We start from the raw sequence: 25,050 nt of genomic DNA on the forward strand, positions 1-25,050 counted from the left end.
GATTGCTGTCTTTTCAGGACATCTTCAACTAATGGGAGTCTTATTAAACAGACTTTCCTTCTTTTTTTCTTCTAGGTGTTCCTCAAAGAGCTTTTTTTCAATTCTTGGGATAGGACCATCGGTTTAATATTTTAGACCAAGGGTTCTTAACCCTATGCCCGCGAGAGCCAATTTGCCCGTGAAGCTATTTTTGTGCGCCCGCGTATACTATACTATATCAATATCAACCCTGGCCAACAACGATTTATGTGAATTGTTGTTTTCAACAATAAACACAATTAAATCAACAATCAGATCTCGTCTTAACGATAGCAATCTCGAAGATGCTATAAGATTGGGAATATCATCTTATACTCCAGACTTTGAAAAATTAGTGGATACTATGAAATGCCAAAAATCGCATTAAATGTAACTATTTTGAATTTTATTGGTACTTTTTTAGTCTAGGATATTGTTTTTTGTTGCTTATGATTGCAATAAAATAAAGAAATATTAAGAATCGTTATCATTTTTTGAACTACGCCCACCAGCAATTTCCTGTTTGTCAGATGTGCCCAGTCGGGGAATAAGGTTAAGAACCCCTGTTTTAGACGAACAATTTTAGACTGTAAAGATATAGTATAATAGAATACTTGGCTGAACCAAACAGTTCGTGTTCTTAAGTCCACATCGGATCCAGAAATGTGTAGTAAAATGTAGGGGTAGTGAACCCCCAACACTCATCCACTCTAGCCAGAGAGAGAGAGAGACAGCCCCCTTGGCACACAGAGAGGGGAGGCTCGGGAATGTATATAAAAACGAGGGAAAAGTCAAAGGGTTCTGTTCAAAGTCTTACACTTGAGTTGTACACATCGTTTAGCCACGTCAGTCAGTCTGTTCTGTTCTTGTAGTGTAAAGTATACAGTCCTTGGCAGTCAGTCATTGGCACACAGAGAGGGGAGGCTCGGGAATATATATAAAAACGAGGGAAAAGTAAAAAGGATATTCTGTTCAAAGTCTTACACTTGAGTTGTACCCATCGTTTAGCCACGTCAGTCAGTCTGTTCTGTTCCGGTAGTGTAAAGTATATAGTCCTTGGCAGTCAGTCATATAAATATATAATATCTTATACCGATACTAACGTGTTATTTTATCCATCAACGTCTACAACCAACATCTCCTCAAAAACCATTACATAAAATGATACCTTGTAGTTTAATGTCAGTTTTAATCGTCTGTCATGGGGCTAGCAAGTGGTAATATTTTCTGAATTCTTGTATTTTGAGTCCTACATAAGAATCAATTGTTCGTTGATTCGGTGTTTCAGTCATTGTTATGGTAACCGCGCAAGAAAGTGCAGTCTGTTGTAGGTTTATAACATATATTGTTCATCTTAAAAATAGTACGCTATATTTTAGTACTTTTTAACATTAACTTTGATTCTCGACTTGACAAATCATCCCTCAAAGAGACCGTAAAAGTCTTTATTAATTTAAAATGAAATCATATCTTTTAAAAGTCTGATAAAATGTTATATTTAAGATAGAGCCATCAGAATTCCATAACCAAGTACTAGATATTCACTGCAAGTGCACAGTGGTGTTTGCACTTGACATCCGTTCAAACTATCCAGTATTATAAAGAATTGCTTTCCTTTTGTTGTCATGTTCCGGAGGTTTAGAATTTTATTCCATGTCAGGGTATGCATGTTTCGTTTGGTTATTCAGAGTTGTGTAACTGGGTATTTGACATTTTATTATGGTTAGAAAATGAAACATATTCCACCATTGTGTTCAGATTATTACTTTATTTTTTGCAATAATAATAATGTGATAATATAATATAACCGTAAATGCAAATTTGTCTAATTTTCTTCATTCATTTTTACATTTTCTCGATTTACTACGATTTTCATTAGATTTCCCTGCCTACCTCACATACTTGTAGGTCTAAAGTTTTCTTTCAAGCATTTGCCGCTGAAAATTCGTTTAATTAGTGTGAGAGGTGATTATGATTTCTCTCTCTAACACGCTATATCACTGCAATGTCTGAATCTATCACTTAAATAACAAGAACTAAAATTTAATTAGATTCTTGAAATTCCGATTTTAAAGAAAATGGCTTTCGAAAATGGAAAATGAAAATCTTTTCAACCGTTTCTTGATACCTATATTAATGTTACGCCTCTAGTTACAAAATTCTTTTCAAATTAAAATTGATTTTATACAAGGATCTACCTATTCGGCGAACTATGAAATTTTTGTCTTGAACCTAACAAAAAATTTAGTAAACAAAATCATTTATTTTCTTCGTAGTCGATAGATTGATCAGTTTGTTTGTCCATCATGGGTAATGTGGGAGACAATAACATAAGTGAAGTCGAAATCTCTACAACAAACAATGGATTAATCCATCTCTGATAACAGTTGAAATCCAGAACCGATCGGGTATACAAATGGTTGATCTAGATATTGATCACTACGGTCCTAACTATATTTTCACCTGATTACCATTTTCAGGGTGGATTTAACTTTAATTTAGTTTTTCCTATTATCATTTTTATTTGTTGGAAAATGTACACCCACAATTTTCTCAAAAACGTTTTATTTTATAGATCAAATAATTTTTCTGGGAAAATTCCATTTAAAGCATTCCCTAGTAAATAGTACCATTTCGTGTAATGTGTAGTTTTTCCATTCCTGTATTATGTCAATAAGAATTAAATTAAAGTGTAGCCAGTTTTGTCGTTGAGTTACGGTGTATACATACATACATACAAACAGACCAGACAAATAAACACGTCAAAACAGGTATTTCCGGGGAATATTCCAAATCGAAATGTGTATCGACCATTTGTGACTCCAAGTTCAACTTAGTGACTTAGACTGTTAATAAACGATTAAACTTATATGACAATTTAATTAAGTCATAAAAAATCGATTAAGACAAAAACAATAAATGCAACAATATAACCGGAAACGTTTGATGACTTTTCACAGCCGTTGAAATTTGTTGTGTAAAGAGAACTTAAACGTGGACATTAGAGACACTGGCGTTTTGACACACACTGGATTGCGATGCCGTTTCTCATCGAGGGTGAATCTTCAGATGGTCCTGAACCGTAAACCACTATCATTGTGGTAGAATTGTGTGGCCTAAATACTGTTTGATTACATTTCCGATTCTGTATAATTTAATGTGCTCGTGTACTATATCCTTTGTGAAGACCATTAACTCAGTTAAATGTACCATTTCTCCTAAATTACGCCCTTCCGGAAGGTAATATTTCTTTTTATGAACGCCTTCTTATTGATTTGTTTCCGTTTATTGCGCTACTTTTTTTTTTTTTAATAAATTTTTACTATTCTTCAATCTACGTTCTTTTTCCGCTGCCTTGAGAACGGAAGTTTTGCATACGTTTAAATGTTGGTTTTCAAATATTCGCCGGCAATACAAGGATTTGAGAGCTACATTGAACTCGAAAAAATAATAATGGTTTTATTAATTGTTCTTCTTCTTCCCATGGTGCTACAGTCCTGTAATAGGACCTGGACCGCATTAAGAGAGAGTACCACTCTTCACTGTCTTCGGCTTTTAGGCGCCATCTTCTAACACCCAACTTTCGCAGATCTCTTTCTACGTCATTCAACCATCTTATCCTGGGACGATCTCTACGTCTTGTCATGGAACCCGGGTGTCCATATAATACTTTTTTAGGAACTCGGTGATGGGACATCCGATCAACATACGGCCAAGCCGCCTCAGCCTGCCTTTTTTGTGATACAAGAAACTATGTCCGGGTTCTCCGTATAGTTTCTTGAGTCCTTCGTTCTTTCGGAGCCGCCATTCACCCCCGTCAACGTACACCGGGCCGTACATTTTCCGCAACACTTTTCGCTCCCAAATCCTCAGCATATTCTCCACATTCTTGTGTCATTGCCCAAGTCTCGCTACCGTACATCACTACCGGCTTTATTATTGTTTTATAAGTAATAATTTTCGCCGGACGTGACAAATTCTTAAACCGCAAAACTTTTTTGAAACGCATCCAAACACCTGTTTCCTGCAGTTACTCTTCCTTTAGATTTCAGCGGTTATGTCACAATGTGCTGTCAGTCTTCTCGTTGACTCTGGAGCCTTGAGGTGCGCATGAGCTTTGTCTTCTCTTGGTTTATCTCCAGGCCTCGTTTTTTTTGCCGCTTGTTCAAACTCTTCAAATGCTCCTCCTTGACCTACCAACAATTAACACATCATCCGCATATGCCAAGTGTTGGGTCATCCTGTTGTACGATGGTGCCCCCTGGTTCGTCCTTATGGCTCTTTTGGGCATTTCCAGGCATATGTTGAATATCAAGAAAGAAAGCGAGTCGCCTTGATTAATTGGTCTTAGGATGAGTCAATTAAGAAAGAAAAGGAAATTCAGAGACAGTTATGACCAATCAAATAAACCCAAATCGTTTTTGTTTTTTTTTAAATTCTTTTAGCAGAAATTGGTTTTAAGATGGGTATCTACGATATTTCGTTTCCCACAAAAGTTTATTCGTTTTTTGGTGGACCAATATTGAAGTCAACGAAAATTTAGTAAAAAATTTGAAGTAAGAGTGAACCTACTTTGATGGTACTATGAGTATAGCACTATGAAAGATTTTGGTTCAATACTTTAGGAATAGAAAAATTCGATAGACGTCGATTAAACGATTTAGAACTCGAACATTTAGTTAGGCTTTAATTCAATGTTTAAAAATTAAAATATAACTAGTATTTGAAGCAATATATCTCAAGTTTATCGATTAATTCAATGTAGAAATAAATAGTGAAGCACGTAAGCAAATTTTCGCGCGGCGCTAATGACCTTAACAGTTGATGCGCCCGAAAGTTCACACGTAACAGGAAAAAGAAGAAAATTGAAAAACTTTGGTAATTTATCAAACAATAAATTCTGCTCTAAAACCAAGTAATCCCTCCCCCTTCCGTCAGCTGATTCTTAAAAAAAAAAAATGGCCGATTTATGTCCTGTATATTCATCATGAGAGATTTTAGAAAATCACGTAATATATAGTTAGGAATTTATAGTTAAATTTTTTGTAATAATTTCCCAAAAAGTTTTTAATAGATCTTTCTTTATTGCTACTTTCAGATGTAATCTTTATAAATCACTAGACAGATCGTATTATTTACAAGTTTGGGAATCTGTTTGAACACGTCTTAACATTTTTTTCTAACTGGATTCATAAATTTAAAAAGATGTAACACTTCAAATCTGGAATTTACTGGTCGTTAATAGATATACAATAAACAGCAGTGATTTCTTTAATGACTAAGTAGACGATCGATTTATAAAGGTAATTTGATTAGTGAAAATTATCCCCACACTAGGCTTAAAAGAAGATAACTAAACTGACGCTATGGACAACTTAAAAGACGATAGATCTAAACTGTCTTTAGACAGCAAAAGACTAATCTACACATATCTATTTTAAAATCCATCTGGACGAATGGAATAGATCTTTGGGCGTTCAACAAAATGCACTTTAGAATTAATCTCTACAATCTATCGTAAAATAGTTCGATTCATAGTGAAAACTTCTTTTTGCGACTCTAACCGGGCTTATAAAATACATTTTAACATGGATCCTTTAAAGATCCAAGTCTCAATAACATTCCTTTTATCACAATAAATCTTTTAGTTGGTGTGGAATTTGGCATTATAGCCATTACACTCTGCACATCTAGATCCATGATAATCTATTTGACACACGAAAAGCCGAGGAAAGAAAGAGATAGTATGAGTGAGGAGAGAGAGGCAGTTTTTTTGTGGTTAGCGTTTTTCAATACTTGCACTTCTAATAAGGCAATGAACAATACTTTCTTTTTTCAGCTTAAGAATCATTCGCAGGATTTTAAGATTCGAAAGTTGAAGATTTGATTCATTTTTTTTTTTTTTAATAAAGAGAAATGAAAGCAGAAGTAAGTAAATAAATCTGCAGAAATGTCTGAGTTGGGTTGGATAGTTGAACAAAAATCCAGATACGAGTCAGATAGACCACAAAGACCATCGCTAAGAGAGTTAGATAATCTTAGCGACGACCTAAAGAAGATAATGGATAGTTACCGGCGAAGCCCAATTGGTGACAGAAGCGCCATCTAATGGCACTAGTATAGTGGGTAGAACGTGCACCTGGCCATCGTTAATGCGGATTGGTTACTTAAGAAATAATAAAGCCTGACGAATAGTCAACTTAGAACACGAACTAAATCCTTGTCCTGGGGTCTTCATCCATGTACACGCTCAGTAAAGCGCTGTTATTGTTATTAATACTATTATCAAGTCTTAGGAAAAGATGAGAACAACCAGACTTACACTGCTAACAAAGTCCAATGAAAGCGATTTCTTCCTTAAAGCTGTCGATTTCCGCTACCTCATTGCTACTCTATTGGTCTGCTCCAGTACTGCGTTTTCACTCATATTGTCCAGTAAACTCCTCGGAGTACGGGTGACATTTCGTGGAGTAGAGCTCATATTTTGGCTCCCTAAAAAAAAATTTTCCTGCCTTAATATTGTACTCCTGTTGGTCCTTTATATCCTTTTTCAACCTGGTAAGCCCGATCTGCAATGTAAAAAGGAGAAAGATTAAACCTGCTGTGAACCCATTAAGGATACGATTGCCCAGTCTATGAAATATGACAGGAATATCGCCTTTGGGAGAAAAAAGGCTCCAAACAAGTAATGGATACAAACGATCGACATGAAAACAACCAAGACAAAGGGAATCCTCAACAAGATCCCCGGCGATTAAAGCAGAAAAAGACAGAAAAAAGTCTGCAACGAACTATGAACCAAACTTGAAGAAACAAAAACAGAGTGGAATAACGTTGGATACGAAACCTGAAGTGACTGACATCTTAAATACCAAAATGTCCCCCAAAATTTTAAAGAATTAACTCACATCTATGGCATACACAAATTATTAAAAAATATAAATTATTTAGAACATGCAACATACAGAAAAAGACAAACCTGAGCTGCTCTACTTGGACTGGAAGTTCCGAAGAAGGATATTAATTGGTGGTCATATAAATGCACAGATAATAAAACGGCTGTGGTTCCCCCTCCACCAGTTAATGTGTTTCAATAATTACATGTTAATGTTCTGTTTTTTGTGTATGTATTACGTAAGTGTTCATTTCTTCAAAATGTAAATATTAAATCATTACTGATACAAGTTTATAAAATATATCAGACTCCCAATATTTCAGGCGCGAAATATTGTGAGTCTGAACAAAATAATGGTACGAATTAGAGAAGATCGCGGTCACGAATACAGCAGCCAGTGCTCAGATCTTAGATTCTGACAGCTCACAGTCCCATTTTATATTCTGTAACGAGAGAACACTGTCCCGCAGTGTACCTGAAAAAAAATTGTGGTTTCCAGTGACTGTCTGATGTTGTCGCTTCTGAGAGTTAAACAATATTTTTCGTGCCTGGAAATATAAAATAATTAAGAAAAAAAACAAAACAGTGTGTAAAGTGTGTAGAAAACTTTTGATCCCTTGTGACAAAATAGGGGAATAAATTAATTGTGTATTCCGGAAGATCTGTGACGTTGTATACCATTCTCGGGAATGGCACACGTACCTACAATGAATATGACCACCAAATTAATTCCTCATCCTACCTGGTTTTGCTGTCGGTTGGGATATGCACCAAAATCACTTGCTGAGTACATATCCATCGATGTCTTCTTCGCCTCATCAACACTGGACACTGGACACAGTTTAAAAGGTAATAACGGAAAAGAATACTGTATCGTATTACTGTCTTGTGACGGAATTTGGAAAATATCCGAAGCATATTTTTTAGAATTTATGCGCACAGGTTAAAAGCAATCACTTCCATATTAATAAAGGGTAATAAAGCACTTCCGGACTCAATCACTTCCGGGGGACTTAAACACTGCCGCACATTCCTCTGAAAACAAAAAGAAGAAAAAGCAAATTATTTATCTGTGAATTATGTTCAACTTTGATGTCGCCTGTAGATGACTGTACAATCGCATTGTCAAGACAGTTATGGAATTTTATTAATATTTGAATTAAACTATTATTAATGGAGTTTTAGCTTTAATGGAAATAAGAAGCTAACTTAGTATAATTACAGTTTCTACATAGCTTTTGTAACTTTCAATTACCTAAATGAATATTTTCTTTATTAGAGTTGCATGTTGCAATATAAGTTACTATTGAATTCATTAAATGCAAATCTCCTCATAATAATTTAAAAAATAAAATTTAAAAAAATAACTGCCTTGAGGAAGACAGCACATTTGTCAAAACGATAAAAATAATATGTAAAAATATACAATAAATAAAATAAATAAATAAAATGTATATTACTTTGAATTAATATTATATACTATTGTATTATACAATATGCATGATGTGAAAATATATGATGTAAATGAACGAGAAAAACTAAACATGTGAAAATCGATTTACTTTTTCAATTACTGTTTATGTTATTTTTTATTTATGGGAACAAAAATAGGTTTAAGAATTTCAAAAAGATGAGGATGAAAGTCGAAGAGAGGATACAATCAAGGATACAGGGTCAAGGATACAAAAAAAAACAGAAGAAAACCAGCATCTTTTACTTGGTAGACGTAAGGAGATGTAAAAACTACTACTTCGTTTTTAGGGGAATTCGTTATTTATATTAGAGGAAATAAGAGTTTAAAGATAATTTGGATACAAGTTGCGTTGTAAGGAAAAGACCGGATGTTACACGCTAGGTATTCGAGGCAATATAACAGAAACAATGGATCAGCTGCATCTACAATGGCGGAAGTTGTGATAGCGCAGAGAGTGATTCGTACGAAGTGTTCGGGAACAAGCGATTTGACGTCCAAAACTAACACGTAGAAGTACGAGTATGTCCGATTTACCTATTACTTTGTCCACTTATCTCTGTTACAAGATGGAATGCACAGGCAGCAGCCTAACTTTAACCTGCTCTTGGTATTTCTTTGTATGATACCCAAGCTGAAGAAGCCGCTACCCCCCCCCCTCCTTACTTGTCCGTCCTATTCACTACAATAAATGTTACAATTCTTTGTAATAAACGTTCCAACAAAAATCGTTTACGTCGAATATCTACTCCTCTATTGTCCCTTTTGTGGAGAATTATCAGTCCTTTATCTTCCCATATCTTCTTCTTCTTCAACTTTATATTATTTCTATATCCTCTTGGTATTTATTTCGCTTAAACTAACCATATACTTTCTACTTTGACCATACGTTCTTGTTATCTCCTTTTATTGTATTATACGTCCTTTTTTTCTTCTTCTTCTTCTTTTTGGTAAAAAGAGAAAAATTTACTGCAATCTTTTCTTTTTTACTACTGCTTTCTCTGCTGTACACTTTGTGAAAATATTTTTCTCTTCAATATTTCTCTTTTTCTCTTTTTTAAAAGGATCTGCAACTTTATTGAGCGGAATTTTTACCCCCAATTTTATACGATAAATGTTTTTGAACCTATTTATATATTAATATTATCATTGAGCCCTGTACATTCCTAAAAATGACCCTTAGACCCTAGGTCAAAAGCTTGACATTAATACAAATTACTATCTTGTCTAAATTACTAAGCTTGTCTAAAATTTGCAATAATCTTTCCTCCCCTTGGATTAATTATTACATTAATAACAGGATGTAAGGGTGGATGTATATGCGGTTAGCATATTGGATTCCCACGCGGAGGTCCCGGGTTCGAATCCAGCTGCTGACCTGACCCTTAGATTTTCTCTTCCTAGGAGCTTCCTACAGAAAACACTGTCCGGTGATGGACAGTGTTTTCTGTAACGAGAGAACACTGTCCGGAGGCCGACAGTGCACTGAAAAAAGCTCCGGGCGCCAATAACCTTAGATGTTGACGCGCCTTAAATCATTTAATTAAATAGATTTTTAAATTTATCTTATTTAATTAATATTTCAAAAAAAAAAAATCTTTTATTGTAATTTACCACTGTAACAGTTGTTGCAACAAGCAAATATGGTAAAAGAAAAAATAAATAGAAGAAAATCATGATTGGAGAAGGCACCCAGTGGTGCCACTCCAGCAACGTGCTTTGCTCTCACGATAAGAGAAGATCACGAGGCCATCTTCTCTTCAATCTCCTTAGAGGATTACCCTGGTAATGTGGAGGAAGGATAGGTGTTCGTATGAGAGGGTTAGGGTGAGCTGCTGTAGAGTGGAATGAAATTTGAAGAAACGAGTGTTAGCAAGATCTAGTAATGAAAGAGATTTTGAGGTCATTATGGATAGTGAGGTTAGATACATAGAACGGAGCGTTAAGAAGTTTTCGAAGTATTTTTGACTGTAATGCCTGGAGGCGTAGTGAGTTGGAACGCTTAGTCGATCCCCATACTTCGGATGCCGTATGACCAAATAGGTCGCAGTAACAGTAGATATAAGAGTCTTTTGTTATGTAGGTTAAGTTTCGAACGTTTGTCAAGTAGTCTGGCGAGAAGTCTGTAGCGTTGCTTAGTTTCTTGTCTTTTCAGTCTAGTATGGGGGATTCCATGTGAATCAAAAAAATTAGAAACAAAATTCTGGAACAGTTAGATAATGGTAAGAATACGCGATGTACAGATAAGTCGGAAGTTAATAAATGCTGTCAAAGTGTCGTTCAATAAGTTCTAAATCCTCGTCAAGTGAAGTAAGTCTGTGTATCGGCTACTCTGCAAAATGATCTAGAAATGATCTGCTACAATTTTATTGTTTTTCTTTAGAGAAATAAGTCCTTGTTAACGTTATTAATTGTCAATAATTTGATTATAATATGAATTTAATTATTTATCCCCACTAATGAATATCCGTCTAATGAAGTGAAAATCTGGCCTCACAAAACCCCTTTGAATATGTCTGCGGTAGTTAATTATCTAAATTAATTATTTCAATGTTATTGTAGAGGCATCTTACCTAATAATTCATTACAAATTCATGTCTTAATTCTAATTCTATATAGGAAAATGTTTTGTAAGATTTCCCACAGAACACATAAATACTAAGTAGTTCTTATATTGTGTGTTTTGAAAAATTTACAAAAAAAAAAAAAATTATTGCAGAACTTGTTTGAGAGAGCCAACGATGTTAACAATTGGCGTAAATTTCAAATTTGGAGCTTTCTGTGCTATTTTCAAGCATTCGCATGGTGGAAAACGCCGAAGATGTCAGGAAGACTAGATATTTTAAGCCCTAAAAGAGTAAGGAATAGTTAATAAACAATTTGAACGAAGTCGGCTTTCTCGACTGGATGATGACATTAGGGCAGGATCTGGTGTCTAATGACCAAGTGACCTTTTTAGAACATCCGAAGACAGAAATATATATACCCCACTTAATCGCCAACTTTGGGATGACTGTGCAAGAAGAAGAAAATTCAAATTAAATTTGGGGCGCACGTTGGTGCAGTGGATATAAAACGTGTAATTTTAAATAGGAGATCACCAGTTCGAATCCCGGATTTAGTTATTTTTTATTTGGTAGATAAAATGTTAATAGTAAAGAATAGGCACCCGCCCACGACATCTAATTGGGTGGTTGGACGTTAAGACCCGTCTGAATAAAATAGGCGACTACATCACTTCAGATTAAAGTTCGAGACTGTGAGTTAGATAGACTAGGCCACTGTGTACCTTAGGGTTGCTACTAGGAATTACAAGATTAGAGCAACTCCTTCAGCTCTGCTCATTTGGTTAGATTTAGGAGTTAGGAGAGAATCTCCTGAGTACATTTTGTAGACCTGAACCTTTTATTCCCCCTAAACTCGAACCCCCAACTCACAAAAGAGCCGTTTTGTCTTGTTTCCTACAAAAAACAACAACGCCAATGGGTTTTTTTTTTGTTGACAAGTTGATGGGACGCAAGTTTTTGTAAGTTCTGTCCGCCCGGTAAGAGATCTAGGCTCGTCTATCTCTGAATAATCTGTCCAGCTATCTTGGAATAATTCCGTAGCAGATTAAGACGCGAGTAGTTAACCACGGAATTTTTGGGCTTTGGGTTCTTCATGCTACTAATTGGCTGACCTAATTAATGGAAATTAATGAAAATTTGGTAAGGGCTGGCAGTTCTGAATAACATCTTATGATTTTATTCGTAAAACGAAAATTTATTGTATCCCTAATCGGTTTCTGATTCCTTCATCACTTAAACCAGTTAAGCGCGTTTGTATACACGTCAAACCAAATCTCTGTTACGGTACGTTCGACGTGTATACTCGTTGTGAAAAATATAAAATTGCCATTAACTATAAAAACTCGAAATTTTAATGAAATACAATAAGAATATTATTTGGTGGGATGTTTCCTTTATCTTACCAATAGAACTGCCAAGTATCTTATACGGAGGGGGTAGAGGGAGCCATCCAAATGATAAGTGGTTGGTACATGTTTGGTCTCCGCATTAGAGATTGGGAATTACGCACACAAGTAGAAGCTCTCAACCCTTGTGCAATGCCGTTTTTACCTTAGTTAGAGGTTCAGACCTCAGTACGCGCATGATTTCATTTTGCACAGAATTCAATGCTCTTTTCTTCCTTGTTAAAGCTCTTGCGTTAACTAGGCAATGTATACGTGAAGCGATTCAAGATTTTGAATGAGCACAAAATGCTCTGTAATCTCAAGCCCCAGAGATTGCAGAAAAAGTCGCTTGCAGTGACTATATTATGACGTTGTAAACTTTTTGGTTGTTTTGCCCTGCGTTTGACGTGTATACACACGTCATTGTCTGATTTTAATTCCGCACACTGTTCGCTTAACTGGTAAGGGAGATTAATCCGGTGCTGAGCCAGAAAGTGTAGAAACATAAGTGAAGTCGAAATCACTACACCAAACTGGTTAATAAACCTCTGACGATGGATGTATGTTCGAAACATTAGGAATACAATAAATATGCTTCTACGACGGAAAAAAACAAAGAATAGATATTTTATTGGATAACCGGGTAGAACTTAGTGCACACGAATTAAGCTGATTGTACCATAACTACCTACGTCATCTACTTGGGCCAAAGAATGTGCAAATATTTCTAACAGATGGCCTAAAGTTTGCAGGCAATAGTTAGCAGAAGGTACAAAATTTGGTTATAAAACAAACTGTTGTAGGTAAAACAACATTAAATATAATTAGGCATTATGTATGTTTTAAGTGGGCTGTTAGATCACCTGAGCATGCCTAAAGATAAAGGCAAACTAACCGGCGGTGGGCTAAGTGTTACGTCATCCTCCTTTAGCTGTAGCTTTAACCCTATGTCGCCATAGTTTGTTAAGCGTTAACTTCTCCCCTAGCAGTTCTCTAAATATTAACCTGTTTACACGACGGCTCGTTAAGGGACCTTTCTCTTAGACTGAGGCTACCCCAACTTGGGGGCTTCTACTACATTTAACCACCACTCACACTCTATCTCTCTCGTTTCCGTCCCATTTCAAGTCTTTGCCCCATTTTTCTTGACCCACAAAAAGTCCGTGGTAGTGAGTTTACAAAATAAGTGAAAAATAATTAAGTTCATTGTACCTCAATGCATTCTAAATTATGCCATTAGCAAAGTAACCAATATTTGAAGAATATAAGAAGAAATAAAGGATCTCGCGCTGCTGGAAAATTACAGATGAGGAAATGGGGCAGGTTAAATGATTTTTTGTTTTGGAATTTTCTCGAAAATTAAACATTTTCCTTAATATTTCCCATCTCCTACTTTATAAAAAATTCTATTATTCTTAATTAAAACAGTTTCCTAGATTAATTAATTAAATGAATGTTGATTTATCCTCCCTGAAGCGTCTTTCGAAACATCTTCTTACTGTCTCGTAACCTACATAATTAAATCACCGAATAAAGAGAAGCATGATAAACATTATGGTGACTCTGCACCTTCGATTAGAACAGTTTATAAGTGGTTTCAAAATTTTCGGAGTGGCCATATGGGTACAAGTGACGCTGAACGTTCTGGACGCCCTGTTGAGGTTACTACTCCAGAAATCATTGATAAAATCCATGATATGGTGATGGATGACAGAAAAGTAAACGTGTGTGAGATTGCTAGTGCTGTGGGCATCTCGAATTTTTGCATCAACATTTGGACATGACAAAGCTATCCGCAAGATGGGTGCCGCGATTGCTCACGCTTGACCAAAAACAAAATCGTGTGAAGTGTTGCAAGGACGGTTTGCAGCTGTTCCAGAAGAATCCGCATGACTTTAAGCGTCGTTTCGTCACTGTGGATGAAACATGGATACATCACTACACTCCTGAGACCAAAGAACAATCTAAACAATGGGTTACCAAGGGGGAATCTGCGCCAAAAAAGGCGAAGACCGTTCCTTCGGCCGGAAAGATTATGGCGACTGTCTTTTGGGATTCGCAAGGAATAATCCTCACCGACTATCTGGAAAAGGGTAAAACTATTACAGGTGCATATTGTTCATCGTTATTGGACCGTTTGAAAACCAAGCTGCAAGAGAAACGCCCACGATTGGCCCACAAAAAAGTCCTTTTCCATCACTACAACGCACCAGCTCACACCTCAGCAGTTGTGGTCGCAAAATTAATGGAAATAGGGTTCCAACTCGTTTCACATCCCCCCTATTCTCCAGACTTGGCTCCCTCGGACTACTATTTGTTCCCCAATATGAAGAAATGGCTGGCGGGAAAAAGATTTTATTCAAACGAGGAGGTTATTGCAGAAACGAATGGCTATTTTTCAGACTTGGACAAATCCTATTATTCGGAAGGGATCAACAAACTAGAGCAGCGTTGGACGAAGTGTATAAGCCTAAAAGGAGACTATGTTGAAAAATAAAAAAGGTTTACCCCAAAAAATTAAGTAGTTTTTATTTTTGCACGGACTTTTCAAACGACCCTCGTAACACTTGACGTTTTAAATAACGTTGAATTAAATTTAATATTTTATTTATTCGATTAGCATCAATTTTTATAGAATTTAATCAATTAAATAATTTAATTTTATATTAATTCGAATATAAAAGCGATTTTTTTAAAAAAATAATAAAATTTAATGCCTAAAAATAAAATGAAAAATCGAGAGACATGCTAAATAAATTCAAGTTTTGGAACATAGATAGTATTTGTCAGAAGTAAAATTTTGAACTGTTAAATTGAAAGTATAAATTAAATTTTTAAGCCATTTCCGACGAAATTAGGTCAATTAAGCGTCTTTTTTCTTTTCTTTTTTATAAGACGGTTTCCGGTGAAAGGAGTTCGTTCCCGCGTAATCATCTCATTCAATCAGCGTTGGATTATAAATGAATTTTGATTTAATTACTTCCGCAAAAATTGATTAAAGAACAAAAAGAAAATAACCATTTTATTTTTGAATTATTATTAATTAACTTTGATCAAGAAAAACTTCATTTATTTCATTAAAATAAGTTGTACAAACAATTGTAGTCAACTACTGCGTTTTATTGCTACTTTATTTTTTACTTCCATTTTATTAAATAATAATTGTTAAAAACTAAAATGATTACTTTTCTTTTTGTTCCTTCTCCAAAAATTGACATTCGAGTAAATTAGAAGTGAAAAGTCGGTTACGCAAAATCCCAGTTTTCAGCATTTACGCCTCTATTCGATATAGGGTTTTATTAAAAACAAAAAAAAAAATCCATCTTGAAGCTCAATAAATGCGCAACTTTTTCTAAAATTATGTGACTCCTTGATTCATTAATCATTGAAAAAATGCAGTTGAAAATTTTAACAAAAATCATCGAGAACGAATTTTGTAGAAATTGAAGTAAAAATTTCATTGTTATAAGAAACATTTTGAGACTCTGGATTAAGCAGATTTATAGGAAATTTAATGCTCTTTCGTTTGGAATAATTAGATTTGCTGTAGGATAAAGGATAGAAAAGTTACGGCCGTTTTTATGGTGAAAAACGCGTTTATCGACGGAAAAGTTAAAAAAATGCAAATATCTTGGACACTATTTAAAATCAGGCCAAAGTGAAGAGAATATTTTTTGTTGCATTTGAGCTGCTGAATCACCACCCGAAGTTTCGACCACTCCTCCGTATACACCCTGTATAATTCCTAAACATTCTTTTAATGCCGCTTTAACAGATAATGTTGGGCCTACATCGGTAGTCCATCACCGAGTTAATATAGCACAGCCTTGGCTGAATGCTTCCAAGATGATTAGCAACTGACAAAGAAGTAAGTTGGTCAACGTGTTAGATAGGAAACCGGAAGTGTGCGAAGAGTAAAACTTCTTGTAACAGAGGCTAAGAGAAAATCTGGCAGAAAATTCACTTTTAGTCTAGAATGGATGATTCTTTAGTGAAGTAAGAGGTGATCATAGATTTTAAAATCGACCAGATTTAGTACCTAAACAGCTGTCAGGATAGAAGACACACTAACCTTTAATGTTAACAATGTAAAACAAATTATACGTAATGGCCTAGCCCTGAAGATAGGGCTTAGTCCCTAGGACAAAAGCTTAGCAATAAAACAAATGAAAACATTATGATGAAATAGGCAATAATCTTTCTTCCTTTTGTACTTATTTTACTGCGAGGTATGTCACGTAAAGGACAATGTGCAACATGCAATTATGCACTGCATAAAGCGTATAGACAACAGACAGAAATACTTCCGCATATTTACGGAATACGGAACACTTGAGTGACAGAAAACATGAAGCTGATGTGCCGATTTTTGACTGATGCAGATTTGCGAATACAAATGTAATTGTGATTATTATTTTGGTGAGATTTTTTAGTCAATTAATTACTTTAATTGTTATATTGTACATTCAAATATACATTATATTAATCTATCAGATTTTCCTTGGCTAAAAAAAATAATAAAATAAAACAGTTTATTTTAATAATATGAAAAGTATGATTTCGGATTTTTTTTTTTTTTTTTTTTTTTTTTTTATTTAAGGCGCGCCAAAAAAAGTCGGGAGCCTTTTCTAGTACACAGCTGATTTCACCGGAAAGTGTACACTCGTTATAGACAAACACTGGTCCTTCACCGTAAAGTGTTCTGTAAAATGTTTCTAGGAAGAGAAAAAAATCTAAAAGCCAACAGCTGGATTCGAACCGTGGATCTCCGTGTTGCAATCCAGTATACACTCTTCCTGTTTCGGACTTATCGACAGTTTTATGATCTATTTATTAAAAAAATTGATAACTTTAATTTAAAATAAAACTGAGAATAGTGAAAGAGCATTGTAAATGTTTCATCAGAATTTTTTAAAATCATCAGTTCAAAGCTTTAAAATTTCAATAAAAACTAACTCTTTATTTAATATTTTTCGAATATATATGTATAAAAAATAAATATATACTATATATTCAGTTAAATTAAAATGCTATTTTATTTTGTGCAGGCCTTCCAGGACAGGATGCGATATGTGAACAGCCAGTGCGGGTTTCCGGTTGCAATGTGGTGAACGGTATATGTGAATGTGGTACAGCTCCGCACTGTCCACCGGATGCACCGCCCTATACTTTCCACGATCATACAGAGTGTGCTATCAATTTAGCTGTAATGAAACAGCACGCTAGACAAAGGGATATCGAAGGTAAATATTCAACTGCAATTCAAATATAGTGCATTCTTTCCGGTTTTTTTTGTTTTTTTTTGTAGTATGTATTGCATTTTTTCTTTTTGTATGGATATATGGATTAACTCTTCATCATTGAAATTTATTTATTAAAAGCCGATTGATTTTAAAAAATACATTTTAGTAAATTTCTATTTATCATGTAGCTAAATTTACGAATTTAGTCCATTTAGATTAAAAAAAAACAAAAATTTGACAAAACTCAATTTTGAACATTCAAGGCGAGACCCGCAAAGCTAAGATGTATTGTTGGTTAGCAGATTCGATATCCGGTCTAGGGCTTGGATTTTATTTAATGGTAATAAGAAATTTATAGTAAAGTACGTTTGCTAATTGCCTCCGTCCGCAACAACTAATTTGGTACTTAAAGCCCCCTGAAAAAAAATTGGCATTATTTTATTTTTCATCCAAATCGTAAAACTGATGACATTTTCAACATCTTCCATCCACAAAATTGCCTTAAAAAAAAAGAATCCTAAATTCAAATACAAGTTATTAATCTCCATACATCTATCTACTGCGATTTTTTTTTTTTTTTTAATTTATTTATTTATTTTGCAACTGTAATAGATACAACAAGCAAAAGAGATGAGGGTAAGGAAATGGCGCAAATACGAGGGTCGTTTGAAAAGTCCGTGCAAAAATAAAAACTACTTAATTTTTTGGGGTAAACCTTTTTTATTTTTCAACATAGTCTCCTTTTAGGCTTATACACTTCGTCCAACGCTGCTCTAGGTTGTTGATCCCTTCCGAATAATAGGGTTTGTCCAAGTCTGAAAAATAGCCATTCGTTTCTGCAATCACCTCCTCGTTTGAATAAAATCTTTTTCCCGCCAGCCATTTCTTCATATTGGGGAACAAATAGTAGTCCGAGGGAGCCAAGTCTGGAGAATAGGGGGGATGTGAAACGAGTTGGAACCCTATTTCCATTAATTTTGCGACCACAACTGCTGAGGTGTGAGCTGGTGCGTTGTCGTGATGGAAAAGGACTTTTTTGTGGGCCAATCGTGGGCGTTTTTCTTGCAGCTCGGTTTTCAAACGGTCCAATAACGATGAATAATATGCACCTGTAATAGTTTTACCCTTTTCCAGATAGTCGATGAGGATTATTCCTTGCGAATCCCAAAAGACAGTCGCCATAATCTTTCCGGCCGAAGGAACGGTCTTCGCCTTTTTTGGCGCAGATTCCCCCTTGGTAACCCATTGTTTAGATTGTTCTTTGGTCTCAGGAGTGTAGTGATGTATCCATGTTTCATCCACAGTGACGAAACGACGCTTAAAGTCCTGCGGATTCTTCTGGAACAGCTGCAAACCGTCCTTGCAACACTTTACACGATTTCGTTTTTGGTCAAGCGTGAGCAATCGCGGCCCCCATCTTGCGGATAGCTTTGTCATGTCCAAATGTTGATGCAAAAATTCGAGATGCCTACAGCACTAGCAATCTCACGCACCTTCACTCTTCTGTCATCCATCACCATATCATGGATTTTATCAATGATTTCTGGAGTAGTAACCTCAACAGGGCGTCCAGAACGTTCAGCGTCACTTGTGCCCATATGGCCACTCCGAAAATTTTGAAACCACTTATAAACTGTTCTAATCGAAGGTGCAGAGTCACCATAATGTTTATCAAGCTTCTCTTTAGTCTCCTGAGGCGTTTTGCCTTTCATAAAGTAGTGTTTAATCAACACACGAAATTCTTTTTCGTCCATTTTTTGAAAATCACTCGACTTCCTCGATTCAAACGAATGCCAAACACAAAGAAATAGACCGATCTGGCTGAAACTTGGTGTATGTTCTTCCAAGAGATGCTACTAACTAAACATAACCTCGATACGCGCCAGTAGTGCTATCTCTCTGACTTTGCACGGACTTTTCAAACGACCCTCGTACACGTGCACGCACATATATGCTCTTACATACACGTGCATGTGCGCCAAGAGGCGTGAGTGGAGTGAACGACGACCATCCAGTGATGGAAGCCGTTAAGTTCGCCACGTTGGCAAGCTTACACAGCAACCATCCTAGGAGGTCGGCGTTATTTGTTGAGATGGTCGCGTGGCCACTGCCGCTTTAGTCTGCGCTATGTGGATTTGAAGGAAGTGTTGTAGTATACATGTTGTGGATCAGAGGGTTGTAATGATTGTGTAGAGTTTTGTGTATCGAGTTTGGGGCTATTTCAGAAACGAGAGGAATATTGAGATCAGAGTGGATTGTATGATTGGAGACGTAGAAGGGAGCGTTAACTATTGTTCTTAGACTTTTAGACTGTCAGGTTTGAAGTCGGTTGATGTTCGATTTTTTAGCACTTCCGTAGAGTTGTATTCCGTACGTCCATATTGGGGCAAGTAGAGCGGAATATAACATAGTGTTTGATCGTTTGAAGAGTAGCCTTTTCAACATTTTATACCTCAGATTGAGGTCAATTCGTTTGAGTCTCGTGTGTGGGTTCCATGGTAGTCGTTTGTCAAGATGTAGTCTGAGATATCGTACTTGGTTAGTAATTGGTATAGAAATTTAGCGAAATTATTCTTAGGAGGAAGTTGTTTAAAACAAATTAAAAATTAATTTATTAAAATGGACTTCCGCTCGAAGGACTTCGATCGCTAACGTATCTCAGTCGGATCTCCTGATGAGATCAAATCGAAATATAATCTTTCAGCGTCCTGCGATTATTTGTTTTTGAAGATATTTTGTTAAAGCGCATTATTTTCTGAAAACCATTTATTTTCTCTCTCTTTCGAACTCAGAGGACCTCAGATATTTCTGAAAACTCAATTTGGCATGATCCCAATACATTAATTTAAGTGAAAGTAACAAGTTGTGTGTCATAAAAAAAAAAAATGAAAAAAAAATCGTCTGATTTATAACGTGATTGTTTTTTAACCCAATATATCATGTACAGTGTCTTGTCCAATTCTTTAAGAAAAAAAACAAAAAGAAGAAGTTATCCAATCCTTTTTTTGTGATTTGAATACATCTTTGTATTCAGCAAAGATCAATCTTCCAGCACCTACTGGAAAGAGCATTGGGAACGTGAGCAAGTTATATCGATTTATACCAATCGAAACGTCACCAGACAGGAAATAGAATTGTTCTCAATCATTTAAGAATATTTGAATATCCTTTCAATTCAATTTCCTGTTTCTCTACACAGAGAACGCTTGTGTTTGGGAATATAAGTTTACGTTTGTGAATATTGTGGGATAGATTGGAGGATTGGACTGGTGATAGAGTGGAGGGGTGGGATTATGGTAATTCCCCGGGCGTTATCATATCTCTCTCTCTCTCTCTCTCTTTCTCCCGCTTCCAGACACGTGGGTTGCTGTTCAAAACACGCCCAAAACCAGTTACTGTTAATTTAAACCTGACTTCCTTGCGAATTTGATTATCTACCAAAGGCTCTTCTCTTTCCTACGTCACATGAACATCTACCCTTATTTATTGTTACTATAACCTTGTTCAATATTAAACCATGTTTACTATTAGTCTAAGACAAGTTAAAAGGTATTTGGTTTAGTATAAGGCAGGAAATAAACTGAATCATCCTCTATAAATTCTTTCCTTGGCATTACAGCTGATGAAGGGCCATAGCCTCCTTAATTTTCCAATTAAGCTTTCGATTCGTATTAAGGTTTTGCAGCGCAGAGATGGTGGCTCTACGCCCAACCCCCGATACAATGGAGGACCTTGGATTTGAAGGGTTTACTCCCTTTGTCGCAGCTATCTCCAAGGGAGAGTAGCTTTTGGATGTGTAGTGTATGTACCTTAATGTGCTTGTTTACGTGAATGTATAACGCAAGTTAATTGTGTCCCTAATGTATATTTAAAGTGCATAAAGTACTGTGGTGCTAGGAACCCGTGGGATTGCAACACACCCAGGAAGCTGCAATCAACGGCGACCCCCTGCGGGGGAAAACAAATTTAAGGAGACAAAAATTTTAATAAACACAATTTGAGAAATAGTATCAGTGATAATATAATATTAAAATTGTCCAGTGGGGACAGTTGTATAAGGGTTGATCGTCAGAACTGCCCGAAAAAGCATAATGTTGAAAAACACCCAACTTTGACAATTTTTTTCTCTTTTTCTATAAAAGATAAAATTCCCAAATTTTCTTTATAATATCGGGCGTATCTTACTTTATATCTGTATTTTTTTGGCAATAACCCAGACATAATAGATTTCGAGAAAAAAGTTGCTGAAAATGAGCGAAAACGGCATCTTCAGAAAATCTTCTTCTTCTTCTTGTTACCTTTTTTTTGTAAACAACGTAGCGCCTAGTCGCGTGAACCGATTTTCATGAATGAGGTGTCATTCGATTTGGAATTCTATGTAGATGTGCTTTATAGGGGTCACGACGGTTTATATTGAATGGGAGAGGAGTTATCCCCATGTATATGAGACCTCCTTCCAAAAATTATTATTACCAATAACCCTGTAAATCTTAGCCCGATTTGGATAAAATTTGGCAGGATCAAAGGGTTAGGGCTCCCCTACGTACCATTAAAGCGACGTTCTGCTCTAACACCTACTATGGGGAAGTTTTACAATCATTTAATATTATCGTTTTGTGAACCTTTGTGAGTGAAATGTTCTTTGGTTTAAGAAGTGATGTGGATTTGCATTTTTATAGGTATTGACGCTATACATACTTTAGTAGAGGAGTTAGCACTACGTATGTCAGCCCTCCACTTTAACGATCTATGAGCAGTGAATTCACTGTATTAACGCTTGCATTCACTCAAGTTCCGGAGCGCCAATCCTGGATAGACCCACCCCATTCCAGCCACAAAGAAATTCAACACCAAGTTCCATTACATTTAAAGTTCATAAACAAAGTAACTTCGTGTGAATGCATATCGCTTTTATTCGAAAACATTTTGCTTTGGGAAATATATTTTAGAGGGGTTTCTGCCAGAGGGGGCCCAATAATTTTGTAAATTTTTCAAATTTAAAGAAAAATTTATGAATTTTGAATCCAGAGAGTGGCAGTAAGAAGATAAAGTCGTTTGAGCAAGTTTGAACAGGCAATAAAATACATTTAATTTACATTTTCTGGATAACACTTATAAAATACATTTTATCCTTTTCCTTTTTCCATATTATGCATAACTTTTTTTTCCTTTCTCCTTTTTTTTTTTATAAGGATTCTTTCTTGTACAGGAATTTTACTAATGAAAGCAACGTTATGGGAATTAAAAATATGCTAAATCTCTAGGTATTTGCATAGAGGAACAAATGCAAATTACCCTGGAGTATATGTCCCTCTAGATAGAATAGGGAATCATACGAAAAGCCTGCCTGCCCCCCGGGGCTTTTTCACTAGGGGGCGAGGGGCGTCAGGCAGTTTTGAGGGGTGGAAAAAGAGCTACTTCAGTCAGTTAAAAAAGCAAAGTATTACTTTCACTTTGTGTGCTTTACTAGGAGATTGTTTGATCAAGGTAAATTTTTATTTTTATTTATATATACATCTAACTTTAGGTTAAAAAATTAAAAGCAAAAAAAAAAGTATAGGCATAGTTTAAAATCCTACAGGAAAAACTTGTTAAATATTATTTACAGCTTATTTACTTCTTAGGTGTGGCTACACTTTGCTGAGGGGTTTTCAGATAAAATAAGACCGGTAGCGGAAAATAGGCACTTCGATAGCGCCTCTCTTGCCAATATTTCCAAACAATTTAGGCGTATTTCTCATTTTAATTACAGTGGAGTCTCGGTTATCCGTCATGACCGGGACCGGACACGTGACGGATAGTCGAATAGACGGATAATGGGAAAAAAACAGGAAAATTTCCAGATTCTTTTGTTTAACGTGTATAAAACTTTGTATTAACTGGTATACATATTTTATACGTTTATACGCTTAAGCCTTAAAGGGCAGGTATCTTTCATTATTCAATTCATTCTATTGTGTATTAAAATTAATGAATACAATGTCTGCGACATCTAATCGGTTTTGTGGGCGGTTTTGTTTGTGGTTGATCTTTTTTAGGAAAAAACCCACAAACTGTCGAATGATGGACACGAGTATGTACCTAAAAGACAAAGGGAAAATCTCAAAAGAAAGTTTTCTTTTTAAAATAATTTTTGGTTTTTTTTTGTAATTTTGTAAATACTGAGGAGAGTGACGGCGGTTAATTGGAATAGACGGATAAAAGGGTGACGGATAACCGTGACTCCACTGTAATAAAAATTCATTTCTAATATGGCGCATGAAAACCTAACCTTTACTCAAAAGTAACCACCCTCTCGTTCATTTTATTCCCTTAATAAACCTCTTTAGAAGTTGTGACGTACGTATATTCGTCATTATCAAAATCAATGCAAAGTGAGATGAAATTTCCCTTGATGTTTGCCGATAAAGAACCTCAGCTCGTAAATAATAATTTTTTATGACTCTATAAAAAAATGTATACCTATATAAAAGCAACAAATGGTAAAAACACTCTAAATTACAAATAATTTTTCGTTCATTTCTAAAAATAGTTTGAATTATTTCCTTCAAATTTGAATTATTTATTTATTTTTTAAATTTTGTATTTTTTAATTTAAGGCGCGTAAACTTCTTAAGATCATTGGCGCTCGAAACTTCTTTCAGTTCAGCCTCCGGGACAGTATTCTCACGTTACACAGACTGTCCCAGCACTGGCTATGGACTGCAGCGCTTTGTAAAACAGTTGCAAATGCACTTTTACACAATTAATGAATAAATTACGAAGACAGAGTATAAATAACTGCACTTCTAGCACTAAAATGAGGGGGTACTAGTTCCCAGAGGTTTATATCATAGAAATAGGTAAAAGTGTTTTGAATTCATCGGATGACTTGAGCATTGAAAATAAATAAAGCCGAAAAATAAATGAAATAAAATAATATTGCTCATTATCCAGCATCCCATTTTAAAGTAATAAATGCAGTTTCAAGTAATAAATGCAATCTTACTGTAACTAAATAATCCAATTTAATGTGCTACTAAAATAAAAATTAAATATTATTTTATTACTCGGTATTACTACCATTACCATGAAACGTCACTAAATTAGAGAGAGATACCAATTAAAATTATATTCCATTTCATCCAGATTTTTTTTAATTGGCAATTTTAACTTTGATTCATTATATTTTAGATTTTTTTTTTTTTTTTTAGATTTCCATTGGATTGGAATTTTACTCTAAATTCATTTAAATTAATCTTCTAAAAAAATAATCTAACATTTATCAATTCTTGATTTGTAAGGTTCTTAACACTTTGCAACAGAACGCGGAACTTATTTATCGGGATAGATGTATCCCTTTAAAGTTAAAATTTTATAATAATAGAATATATAGGACGAGGGAAGGAATTTGACTCTAGAGGTCAGCGTGTACTGGATTTCGACGCGAAGATCCCTGATTCGAATTCAGCTGCTACCAATTATTTTTTCT

At 35.3% G+C, this 25,050-nt stretch overlaps 1 protein-coding gene across 1 annotated transcript in view; it reads left to right on the forward strand.

Moving 5' to 3' along the window:
- cmpy (crimpy) overlaps window positions 1-25,050 on the forward strand; it is a 161,646-nt gene that overhangs the window by 132,716 nt on the left and 3,880 nt on the right. Inside the window, exon 3 of the mRNA XM_074131804.1 lies at window positions 17,385-17,579. Within this exon, the coding sequence (XP_073987905.1) occupies window positions 17,385-17,579 (195 nt within the window). The remainder of the gene's footprint in view (window positions 1-17,384; window positions 17,580-25,050) is intronic.

This window comes from Rhodnius prolixus, unplaced genomic scaffold, assembly GCF_049639745.1.
Source record: "Rhodnius prolixus isolate KJV_2025 unplaced genomic scaffold, Rpr scaffold_4, whole genome shotgun sequence".
Lineage (NCBI taxonomy): Eukaryota > Metazoa > Arthropoda > Insecta > Hemiptera > Reduviidae > Rhodnius > Rhodnius prolixus.